The sequence below is a fragment of the Amblyraja radiata genome, chromosome 27 (genome assembly GCF_010909765.2).
Source record: "Amblyraja radiata isolate CabotCenter1 chromosome 27, sAmbRad1.1.pri, whole genome shotgun sequence".
NCBI lineage: Eukaryota > Metazoa > Chordata > Chondrichthyes > Rajiformes > Rajidae > Amblyraja > Amblyraja radiata.
In genome coordinates, this window is record NC_045982.1 from 15,872,810 (window position 1) to 15,885,021 (window position 12,212).

At 40.3% G+C, this 12,212-nt stretch overlaps 1 protein-coding gene across 8 annotated transcripts in view; it reads left to right on the forward strand.

Annotated features, from left to right (window-relative positions):
- Nucleotides 1-537: 537 nt before the first annotated feature.
- cap1 (cyclase associated actin cytoskeleton regulatory protein 1) overlaps nt 538-12,212 on the forward strand; it is a 37,537-nt gene continuing 25,862 nt past the window's right edge. Inside the window, exons 1-5 of one of the 8 annotated variants that reach the window (XM_033045238.1) lie at nt 538-581; nt 7,889-7,927; nt 8,782-8,890; nt 10,680-10,780; nt 12,077-12,154. In XM_033045238.1, coding sequence (XP_032901129.1) covers nt 8,791-8,890; nt 10,680-10,780; nt 12,077-12,154 — 279 coding nt within the window. In that variant the 5' untranslated portion in view covers nt 538-581; nt 7,889-7,927; nt 8,782-8,790. Of the gene's footprint in view, nt 582-1,170; nt 1,242-1,265; nt 1,487-6,202; nt 6,247-7,888; nt 7,928-8,781; nt 8,891-10,679; nt 10,781-12,076; nt 12,155-12,212 lie in introns of those variants that run through there. The other 7 variants (XM_033045241.1, XM_033045240.1, XM_033045245.1 and 4 more) reach the window with 7 other exon arrangements.

The window sequence follows — 12,212 nt, forward strand, 5'->3', positions numbered from 1 at the left end:
GAGCCTGTTAAAAAATGTGAGATGCTCGAGCTAAAGTGGAAGTAGACGTAATTAGGGCAAATTCTTTCTTTCTCATCCTTCCCCCCCCCCCCCCCCCCCAATCATTTGCAAATGTGTGACAGTACTCAAATGTAGCCATTCACTGCACATGCTATTTATATACAAGGTTGGCGTTTTATCAGCTAGACATTTTTTTTCCCTCTGGGATATGCAAGTAAGAATTTTATTGTGTAGGAAGGAACGGCAGATGCTGGTTTACACCGAAGATAGACACAAAATATGTTGGAGTAACTCAACGGGACAGGCAGCCTCTCTGGAGAGAAGGAATGGGTGACATTTCAGGTCGAGACCTTTTGTTCGGGACATATGACAATAAAACACCTTTGACTCCAGCGACAAGCTTTGACAGTTGTTGACAGGAGGTTGCTGTCCCTCAGTGTGCAAAAGATCCTCTATCCTAGGTACACAAAAAAGCTGGAGAAACTCAGCGGGTGCAGCAGCATCTATAGATTCTGTTTGAGCAGCATTTCCTATCTATAGATGCTGCTGCACCCGTTGAGTTTCTCCAGCTTTTTTGTGTACCTTGGATTTTCCAACATCTGCAGTTCCTCCTTAAACATCCTATATCCTAGGGTCTTTGCTGTGAAGTGAGAAAAACATTTTTCACACAGTGGTGAATCTCTGGAACTCTCTGCCACAGAAGGTAGTTGAGGCCAGTTAATTGGCTATATTTAAGAGGGAGTTAGATGTGGCCCTTGTGGCTAAAGGGATCAGGGGGTATGGAGAGAAGGCAGGTACGGGATACTGAGTTGGATGATCAGCCATGATCATATTGAATGGCGGTGCAGGCTCGAAGGGCCGAATGGCCTCTACTCCTGCACCTATTTTCTATGTATCTATGTGTGGTCCACACGGCTGCACCGACCCAGCCAGCTTCTGCACACCTCTCAGCCCCGGACCCCGGCACATTCCAGGCGCTGGGTTGGACTTTGTGCGTTCGGGTTATAACAGCAAAGCCTGCCGAAAGCTATATCGCATAGTGGGGTGGGTTAAAGCAACTGAAACAGCGCCCTTCCACTCACATCCGACGGAGACCTTTCTGGCGGCTCCTCGAGCCCAACGGCCGCTTCTTCCATATTAGGAGATAGTGGAAGAAGCCGAAGCGGCCGGCGCCGCGCAGGGTGTTGTGGGGCCACTTCCGGGGTGGATTCTGGCGGCAGGGGAGCGACTGCTCGTTGACGGTGAGAGCGCTGAGCTTAGTCTCTCTCTATCTGCGGCCGCAGGCAAAGTTTGTATTTGAACTGCACTCGTGCAGCTCAGCATTGTTATTGTGTGTGCTCGGGGTTATTAATCAGCGGTTGCATTCAATAGGTGCATACTTGTGCCTATTTCTTTTTTTGTTGTTTGCCGTCTTCCCCAGGTAAGCCAGGACGTGCGAGCGTCAAAGGGGGTGAGGTGGTGCTGGAGTTTCCATGGTGACGGGAAGGTATGGGGAGGGGGCAGAAATATCATCTATATTGAAACATTGAACTTGTCTGCAGAGGAATTGCTGGCTGCTTGACTTCCTGTTCGTGGGCAGGGCGGCACCGTGAGGAGGCGTTGTGTTTGTATGTATGCTACATTTCTCCACGAGGGTTCGTGTTACCAAGAGTAAAGGTTATCCTGGAATCATTAAGGATTTGTTGAGGCTAAACCTTTTGATATCGATTGCCGTAATCTTCTGAGGGCATTTAAAATCAAATGGTGTGGTAATGGCAGAAAAGGACGTTGATTTCGAGAAAGTCAATCAGTGCAATGACATATTGTCTGACTTTATAAATAATGTCATATACGGGAACATTTGTTCGTAAAAGCTTTAGTTTGCTAAGAAAATTGTCTGGATTTGCAACTTCTCGGCATGAATGGTTCGGATATATTAGAGAATCAATGTCTGAGAATAAGGAACTGAATTGTTCGACAAAAAAAGTAGCTCTTGAGGCATTGGTGGTTTTGGAAGTCATTTAAATCTCAAGGATCTACAGTTTTGAAAGCTTTCTTTAGACAAATTCGATAGTTTGGAAATTATCTTTTTAGGTTTTGATATTATGGGAGGGAGACAAAACAAAACAATTAACTTGTCGGTGGAGGAGAAAAAGCTGGAATCTACAACATGGATATGACAGCAAAGTACCTTGCAATCCCAACATGGTTTTTTAAAGGAAATTTACGTTTGACTAATCTGCCATAGTTCTTTGAGTATATAACTTCTACAATAGATAAGTGGAAAACATGTAGATTTGGTGAGTTTGTGTTTTGGAAAGTTGATTGACAAAGCCTTGCTTCGGCATCTCTGTATGCTTGCCCTAACTTGCCATGGTTGGAATGTGTTAATCAATTTGGGCTGAAGAGTTGGTGCACAATACATATTATAAATGAGTAGTTTGGCAATGTGTTTATCCAGTAAAAATCCGATTAATTTCTGTTTTGGTGTTCACGGCCACTGTTAGAGTTCTTCAGTAAATTTTAAATTCATTACGTTTTGACAAAATAAACTTCCTATTCTAATGGGGTCTGGTTTTAAAACACAATTCAAAATGTATTCTGTTTTTAGAGGAGTTTTTTTTTTGTACCTCTTGGGATTGTGTGTTGCTGGCAAGTTCAGCATTTATTGTTGAATAATCTCTTCCAGCAATGGAAGGTGAGAATAGCATTAGCAGTTCTAGTTGTGATGAATTACTTCCCTGAACCCATCCCTCGGAAGGTATTCACGCAATGCTGTTGGAGAACTGGATCCAGGGTTTGAACGGCAAAAATGAAGGATTGGTGGTATATTTCTAGGTCAGCATGGTGCGCAACTTAGAGGAGAACATTGTGTTCCCATATGGCTGAAGCCCTGCCCTTGGTAGAGGTTGTAAGCTTGCATTTTGTATGCAAGTTCTTCCCCAAGGTTTCAAAATAACATTAATGGACATGTGGCAATGCTGTGTTGTGAAATCTCTGAATAATGCTGTGCATAAAACTTTGGGATTTTCACTCTGATGTAGTTGGGAACGTGTAATCAGTTATTCAAAGCAGGAATTTTTCAATGGTTGATTCATCATAGAAGCTTTGGTAAAATATTTATATTCAATCCTCAAGTGTCCTATGCTCTAAAATATTCCTCAGCAGGAAACTAAACTTCGAATTGTGTTATTGTGCCGTGTTGCATGTCTGAAATGCTTTCAACTAAGCTATTGGATGGCCTTGCCCTGTGATCCAATCATAAATGCGCAACGTTTTGCTGACTCGGGCAAGAAGTAGATTTCAACAAGACAAACTTGTGGTCAAACTCCTCCACCATAACAATTATATCTTTATTTAGTTCTTGTCTGATGCCAAATGTTATTTTAAAGAGGATAGATATTGTTTTGAGCAAAACCTTTCTTTCTCCAGATAAAATTTGAACATTGGTACAATTTTATAGATCAGTTCTACAAGTCATAAAAACGCTTGTTCAATAAATTCTAGGTATTTTGTGAACATTTTCCAGAAAAAAAAGATTTGTGAACAGAAGCTATTCTTAATGAGATGCGTTTGTTGTGGACAGACATGTGACAGACAAAGTGCTGTGTTCTTTAAAAATTGCATATAGGATTTTCACTCAAATGTGGTTGGGAATATGCAAGCAGTTATTTGAAGCAGAAATCTTTAAATGGTTGAATCATCGCAGAAGTTTGGGTGAAATGTTCATGCCTAGGTGTTCCACAAGTGTTCTATGCTGTACACAAACATTTTTCCAATTGGGTCAATAGACAATAGGTGCAGGAGTATGCCATTCGGCCCTTCGAGCCTTCTATTCAATGTGATCATGGCTGATCATCCCCAATCAGTACCCCGTTCCTGCCTTCTCCCCATATCCCCTGACTTTAAGAGCCCTATCTAGCTCTCTCTTGAAAATATCCAGAGAACCGGCCTCTATTGCCCTCTGGGGCAGTGAATTCCACAGACTCACAACTATTTGTGAGAAAAAGTGTTTCCTCGTCTCTGTTCTAAATGACTTGCCCCTTCTTAAACTGTGGCCCCTGGTTTCAGGACTCCCCCAACATCGGGAACATGTTTCCTGCCTCTAGCGTGTCCAAACCCTTAATAATCTTATATGTTTAAATAAGATACCCACTCATCCTTCTAAACTTCAGAGTATACAAGCCCAGCCACTCCATTCTCAGCATATGACAGTCCCGCCATCCTGGGAATTAACCTTCTATTGTCTATGATATGTATTATGCACCAATACCTCAGCCTAAATTGATCAACATATTCCAACCATGGCAAGTAAGGGCAAGCATACAGAGATGCTGAATCAAGGCCAATATAGTGAATAAGAATTTTAACCTTTATTACTTTGTCAGCATCCTAAATGCACAACAATATGTTCTTGATAGAACAATTATTTTATGTTCACTCCATATCATTAATTTGGCTTGTACTTTTAATTCAGACAAGACACTCAAGTAGAGTTTTAACATAACATTAAATATTAGTTAAACAAGCAAGTCTAATCTGAATGATACACCATTTTAAAGTATTGACCATACCCCAAGTGTGTTGCAATACCATACAGGGCTTCCTTCTGCTTTTGACATTGCAGCAGCTGAACTGACAGATATGAGAAGTGTAGTTTTCCAGTAGAACTGTTTGATTCTAAAATTGGGTGTATAGCTGATGTAAACTCATAAATATCTGTTTCTTTAAGAATATTACATCTTATTAAATCTCAGTGGTCATTGTATGACCGGCCTGTTTTTCAGTTGTTGTTTGATTGAAAAACTTTAACCAACTTATGAAGGGTCTCGATCTGGAACGTCACCCATTCCTTCTCTCCAGAGATGCTGTCTGTCCTGCTGAGTTACTCCAGCATCTTCGGTTTAAACCGGCATCAGCAGTTCCTTCCAACACATCCTGTATATTTCTGATGTCTGCTCCATCCTCTGATGTATGAGCGCAGTTTTGAACTATACTGCAATTTCTGAAGTTTGTCCACGTAATAACTAACTGAGGCACAGGAATACAGAAGCATCCTTTCCAAAGAGTTTTTTTTTAAATGTGAGACTTCCTGGTTCCTAAAAATGTTGGACGTACAAATTAACATGCAAATGCGTGAATTAGGAGTAAAAGTAAGCCACTTGGCTCCCATCTGCTCCACTATTTAAAAAGATCTTGACTGATTTGATTAAGACCTTAGCTCTGAGTTCCAGTCTGCATGTTTTAACGTTACACCCTTCTGCTTATCAAGAATGTATCTGCAACTACCTTAAAAATATTCAGAGCTTTCTTCCACTGCCCTTTGAGGCAAGGAGTTTCAAAGATTCAGAACCTGTAAAGAAATGTGACCTCATCTGTTTAAAATGGCCAAACACATTTCTAGATTATCTATCTGATCCTATCAGCTGCCTCAAGATCTTCGGGTTCAGTCAAGCCTCCACTCACTTTTCTAAATTCGAACAGGTACATTGTTAGCCTGCCAATCATTCCTCATCACCCAGCTTGCCCAAACAAGTGTTAGATTCTGAACTGCTTTCAATACATGAAATAGGGCCTTGATTCTGTACATATTGTTCAAAGTAGAAAGTCCTGGAGTAACTCAATGGGGTAGGCAGCCTCTGCGGAGGCAAGGTTTCGGGTCAGGTCCATTCTTCAAACTGGAAAAGAGGTGAGGGTGGGACAAAGCCTGGGCTGAAGTCTCTGGGCCTGTACTCGCTGGAATTTAAAAGGATGAGTGGGGAATCTTATTGAAATCTGCCACGTAATAAAGGGCTGGGTAGAGTGGACATGGAAAGGACATTTCCAGTAATGGGAGAGTCTGGAACCAGAGGGCACAGCCTCAGAATAAAAGGATGTACCTTTAGAATGGGGATGAGGAAGAATTACTTTAGCAAGAGGGTGGTAAATCTATGGAATTCATTGTCACGGGTGGCTGCGGAGGCCAAGGCAATGGGTATGTTTAAAGTGGAGATGGATAGGTTCTTTATTAGGAAGGGTGTCAAAGGTCATGGGGAGAAGGGTTGAGAGGGAAAATTAGATCAGCCATGATTGTGTGGTGGAGTTGACTCGATGGGCTGAATGGTGCCATTCTGCTCCGATGTGTAATGGTCTTATGACGGGGTGGGAGGAGGTGTAGTCAAGGGAACTTTGGGAGTCTGAAGAAGGGTTTCGGCCCGAAACGTTGCCTATTTCCTTTGCTCCATAGATGCTGCTGCACCCGCTGAGTTTCTCCAGCATTTTTGTGTACCTTCGATTTTCCAGCATCTGCAGTTCCTTCTTAAGAACTTTGGGAGTCGGTGGGTTTGTAGCAAACACAAGTCGACCATTTGTCCAATTGATAGACTTGTATCCAATGTTTCCAATGCCCTATACAACCAAAACTAACTTCCCTATTTTTACGTTTAAGTGTCCTTATAATTAACAATAACATTTGGCTTTCCTAATTACTTGCCTTTATGCCATTTCGAAACTGAACACATAAAGTCCGGTGCAGTCTTTCATCATTTAAATAATATGCTTTATTTTTCTTGCCAAGGTTGGAAATGTCATATTTTCCTCCACTGTACTCCATTTACTAGATATTCTTCCATTCGTGTAACCCATCCATGTCTTCTATTCGCAACCACCTCAGTAATTTAAATAATAATATCCTCAGTGATCCCCATCTGCCATTACATAAATTGTCAAATGATGGGATCAAACGCAATCCTGTAGAGCAACGTTTGTTTCATCTTTCCAAGCAGAGAAAGATTTATTTATGGCTATATTCCCTGATAACCAGCCAATCTTTTATTCACATCAGTATGCTACACCCAACGGCATGAGCTGTTATTTTCTGCAATATCTTTTGACGTGGCATGTTGTCACAGGCCTTCTGGAAATCTTGAGATTTTACTGTACTTTGCTGGTTTCCCTTTATCCACAAAATGTAACGATGGTACTTCAAAGAACAGAACGGTACCAGTGTATCAATTATGTTTCCATTAACGGACGGACAAATAATTCATGTTCATCCTCAGTTCAATCTTCTTGCGTACTTAAGGACCAACAAGTCAAAAAGTTTTTCTTTTTGGGACTTGCTTCTCATTACAATAGTGACAGTCTGAGCTAAATACTTGCATCTTTAAAGAAACAAATGACTGATTTAAAAACAAGAGGCATTGAACTGAGGATTTTATGCACAAACAAAATCTTCAGTTCAATGCCTCCTGTTTTTAAATCAGTCATTTGTTTCTTTAAAGATGTAAGTATTTCGCTCAAACTGTCACTATTACAGTGAGATGTAAGTCCCAAAAAAAATGGTCCTTAAGTACTGTCAATCTTAAAATGAGTCATTTCCAATAAAGTGTACTTTGTACTGATTAGGATATGTTGGTTGTTACACAGCCATTTGAACAGGACGTCTCAAAATGTTTAAATTGGTAGTTCATAAAATGGAGTACACTTAAGAAATGTATAATCACCGTTTTAAGTGCTACATTGAATGCAAGGTACTAAATATATTTTCTCGTAAATAATTATTCTATAATTGTGGAAAATGTAGAGGGATCTCTTTTTATATTGGAGATTTGTTTTGCAGCACGCTTTTTATAGAAATCCAAGTCATGGAAATGCTGTTGATTTCTTATCTTGTACTTGGTGTGTGAAGCAGCATGAACCATAGGGGAAATCACATTATTTTTAATTTACCATTAATTTATTCTCTTGCCCATCAACTCATCTCTTATTCTTTTGTCAATTATCTTCACGAAGTACATTGAATAGTCACCAATTAAACTACCAGTATGTCTTTAGGATGTGAGAGGAAACTGTAGCACCTAAAGGAAAGCCATACAGTCATGATGAGAGTTATCACTAAATGTGTAAAATAAAAATTGCCAGGCTTTGTACATTCAGAGCAAGAGTTGGTTTGGACCACACCAGTATGGTGGGCAGACTTATCTCCTAAAGATGCAAGATCATTGATATATAAGCTTCTGTTTGACTTGTGAATGAATTGAGTGATTCACTTGCTCAATAGCAGAATTATATTTCATTGCAATTTTTAACTATGTGATCATGCATATATCTTACTTTGTTATAATTAGTTAGCCAGGAGCTATGCCAGGAATACTCAATGGTTAGGATGTTTCTATATGTACGCTACAGACACCTAGACAACGGCACGATGGAAGATCAAATAAAAAATGTGGCCTTTCATTTTTGAAATGAAAGATCAAAAATATTAATTTTTGGTCACATTGGCACATGGTATATGTAGAGAATGGCGATATAGGGATCAGATGCAGGCAGAGGAGATTTGTTTAAGTTGGCATCATGTTTGGTATGTGGATTGTGGGCCAACAGTCTTGTTCATGTGCTATGTTCTAGATGTTTTTTCCTTGAAAGTTGCAAGTTTTCACAAAACCCCAAGCTATGTAACATTTGAGACATATTTCTGTAAAGTATTTTTATATGACCTTGCTATTAAATCTTGAGTGGAGGCTTGAAAATAAATCATCAAACGTAGCCTAGATAAACTTTGGAGTACTATTTTTGCATAAAGTACTTGCCTTAATGAAAATAAGGAAGCAGGCTCTCTAAAATGTTGCATATGTTAGAAATGTGTAGGAAATACTGCTTTGCGTCAGTTATTGCAAAAAAGTGTGCCAGCAGTCCAACAATTGAAGTTTTTAAAAGGTTATATTGCACATGGGTAAGATGGCATAACAATTGCATAATCAATATATTAAATAATATTTGACTACTGCATTGTTTAACTTGTTGCCCCTTTTTCTCTAGGTTTGAACAATGGCTAACATGGAAACTCTTGTACAGAGACTGGAGAAAGCAGTATTGCGGTTGGAGACATTACAACCATCTGGTGGAAATGAAGTTGGCTCTTCCGATGGTAAAGAAAAACAATTGTTTGATGTTAAAGGATGAAGTTCTATCCTGCACTTTATTCTGCCATGCAAATGAATTGTCAGTGTTAATATGTATGGCTATGTGTTGCTTTGAGTTTGTTGCATGATCTGACTGTGGCTGGATCATTCTAAGGCTAACTGGAGTGTAGTTGCATGGATGCCATTCTATTAATACAGATCTCTTACGGATTGATTGCAATGGTTACTAGTTCCGTTTTGGTTTTGCCAGTGATGCCAATTGACGCCATGCCGTATGGAAAAGCAGGATAGGAAATCAACAGTGGAAAAAAAAGTTGAGAATTTTTGAGGTGAACATTTCTTTCCATCGTGATAAGTAGCATGCTCTGTTGCGACTAAGGGGAGGGGGAGCAGAGCTGCGGGGTACCGAGGAGACATGAGTGAGGGCCTCATCTATAATGGGGAGAGGGGGACCACTGTTCCCTACCAGGTATGGAACACCTCATCTTGGACACAGATGCAGTGTAGACGGAGGAATTGGGAGTAGGGGATAATCTTTGCAAGAAGCAGGGTGGGAAGAAATATAGTCAAGATAGTTGTGGGAGTCAGTGGGTTTGTAATACACGTCTGTCGATAGTCTATTTCCTGTGATGGAGACAGTGGGATCAAGGAAGTGGAGGGAGGTGTCGGAGAAGGTCCAAGTAAATCTGAGTGCAGGATGGAAATTGGTGGTGAAGTTGAAGTCCATGAGTTCTGCATGGGTGCAGGAGGTAGCACCGATGTAGTCGTCAATGATGATAGAGTTCTGGCATAGGGCCTGTGTACGCCTGGAACTGGGATTGTTCAACATACCCTACAAAGAGGCCGGCATAGCTGGGGCCCATGCGGGTGCCCATAGTTACGCATTGAACTTGGAGGAAGTGAGAGGAGTCAAAGGAGGTTGTTGCGGGTGAGGACCAGCTCCGCTTGGCGGAGTAGAGTGTTAGTGGAGGGAAAATGGGTGGTTCTGAGGTCGAAGAAATAACAGGGCTTTAAGGCCTTCTTGGTGGGGGATGGGGTTGTAGAGTGACTGAACATCCATAGTAAAGATGAGGGGGTGGGGTCTCGGAAAGCGGAAGTCATTAAAAAGACGAAGGGCGTGTGAGGTGTCTTGGACAAGAATGACGGCCACAAGGTTTATATATTTAAGAAACAATTAGACAGATGCATAGGATGGGTTTAGAGGGATATGGGATAAAAGCAGGCAGGTGGGACTAGTGTAGATTGGGCATGTTGGTCGGTGTGGGTAAGTTGAGCCGAAGGGTCCGTTTCCACGCTGTACGACTATATATTGAGTCAGTCGCAACAAATCTCTGGCAACCAACTGCATGGAACAAAGGGGAAAATCCATTATTTCCAGCTCTTCGCGGTTTATTATAAACCAGTAATATCAACCTATATTATATGCACACCCATCCAGGTGTTTTACAAGAAAAGTTCCTACCATCTTATGGACTGTTGATGAACAGTTCTTGGGTCTCGCCCTAATGTAAACCAGACATTTAGTTGTCCTGAACAAGAATCATAATCCTATATTCTATGATCTTGTGCTCAGACTGCCTCGCATCTAATAACAGAGGCCTAGCTTGCCAGTTATGTACATAAGCCCACGGAAATGAAATGTGGTCAAAAACCACAACCCACTTGGTTCTCTATTCTATAACATATTATGTAACTATCCTCCATTTTGTAACGTCTACTTTTGTGCATTATTACTTGTCTACCTACTACAATGCTGCTTTCGTCACCTCTAACAATATTTTTACTTCTTTACAGAGGTTGCTCCCTATGTTGAAGCATTTGATGAGCTCCTTGCTGGGCCAATGGCAACATATTATAAACTAAGCATAGAAATTGGTGGTGATGTTGCAACACACGTGAGTGCTTTGTCTTTACATTATAGGTAGCTATGTCACAATATTCCTGATAATGGGATAATGATGAGGAAGAAGCTCACCCATAGCATCTATTTTCATATTGATTGATTTTGTGTCTTGTGTTATTATATAAAGTAAGGAAGGATGAAAAGTGTGGTGGAGTCACCATGATTAGCTTTATTTAAAACATTGTTTTTAAACCTTCTGCTTTGACCCTGTCGTTATAAATAAGCCAATTTGTCAGGAGGTCTGCAGTTCAATTCAATTGAAATCCAGAAAAATAATTTCTTGAATTGCTTGATGTCAGGGAGATGAAAAACCAATGCCACTTGCTTACAATTAAAACATAGGTAATACTTTGCATGTAAAGTAAAACATACTTGCAGTAAAATGCCCGCAATACCACTGTGATTGAGTATTGTGGACAATATTTGAATCTATGATGATATGATTTGCTGTGATATAAGATATTTATTGGAGCCTGTGGTCTTAAAATTGGTACTGTCATAAAAGCAATGTGGAAAGAATGTCCATGTTACAGAATTTTCCCAACCCCGCTTATCACAATGTACAATTGTACCTCCATTTCAGTCAATGGTATGTCATCAACACTATCCACTAGAAAAATTGATGCTAATTAACGATTCACTTATCGTAAACAATTGCAGTATTGCTGCACTGTACACTTGATTTCCGTTATCTGCTGATTTGCTATCCACAGATCAATCTACCTGTTTCATTGGCCCATGGCCTTATTTTGGAATTTTCAAATATATCTACATAAATGTACATGTTAAGGAAATCTTTAAGAAAACTGCAGATGCTAGAAAAATCAAAGGTAGACAAAAATGCTGGAGAAACTCAGCGGGTGAGGCAGCATCTATGGAGCGAAAGAATAGGTGACGTTTCGGATCGAGACCCTTCTTCAAACTGATGTGGGGATGGGAAAAAGAAAGGAAGAGGCGAAGACAGTGGGCTATTTGGCCGCACATAAAGTGCCCCTGGTGGATATATAGTTCTAGAATCTGGGGTAATTAATGGGAATATAAAGTGAGTTGGTCACAATAAAATTAGTGAGTTATGCAATTACTCTGAGCTGGCTGTGAGTTGATCGGGCAATTGGCAGAATCTGTTAATTAAGATCAATGAATATTGAATGATTGCTTTTGCATGGAGTTTAGGCAAATTTTAATTGTGAAAATAATGAATCAAAACAGTTCTGTTTGAACCTAAACTCAGGTTTGTGTGGGTGAAATGATTTTGCTATGTATTCAACACATTTTCTTCTCCAATTAGGCTAACATGGTGAATGAAGCTCTAAAGTTCCAGAGAGGATTTCTGGTAACAGCTTCCCAATGTCAGCAACCTCCAGAGGTAGGTTGTTTTCTGTAATAATTGTCAAGTTGCAGTAATTATATGTTAATTGTTTTTA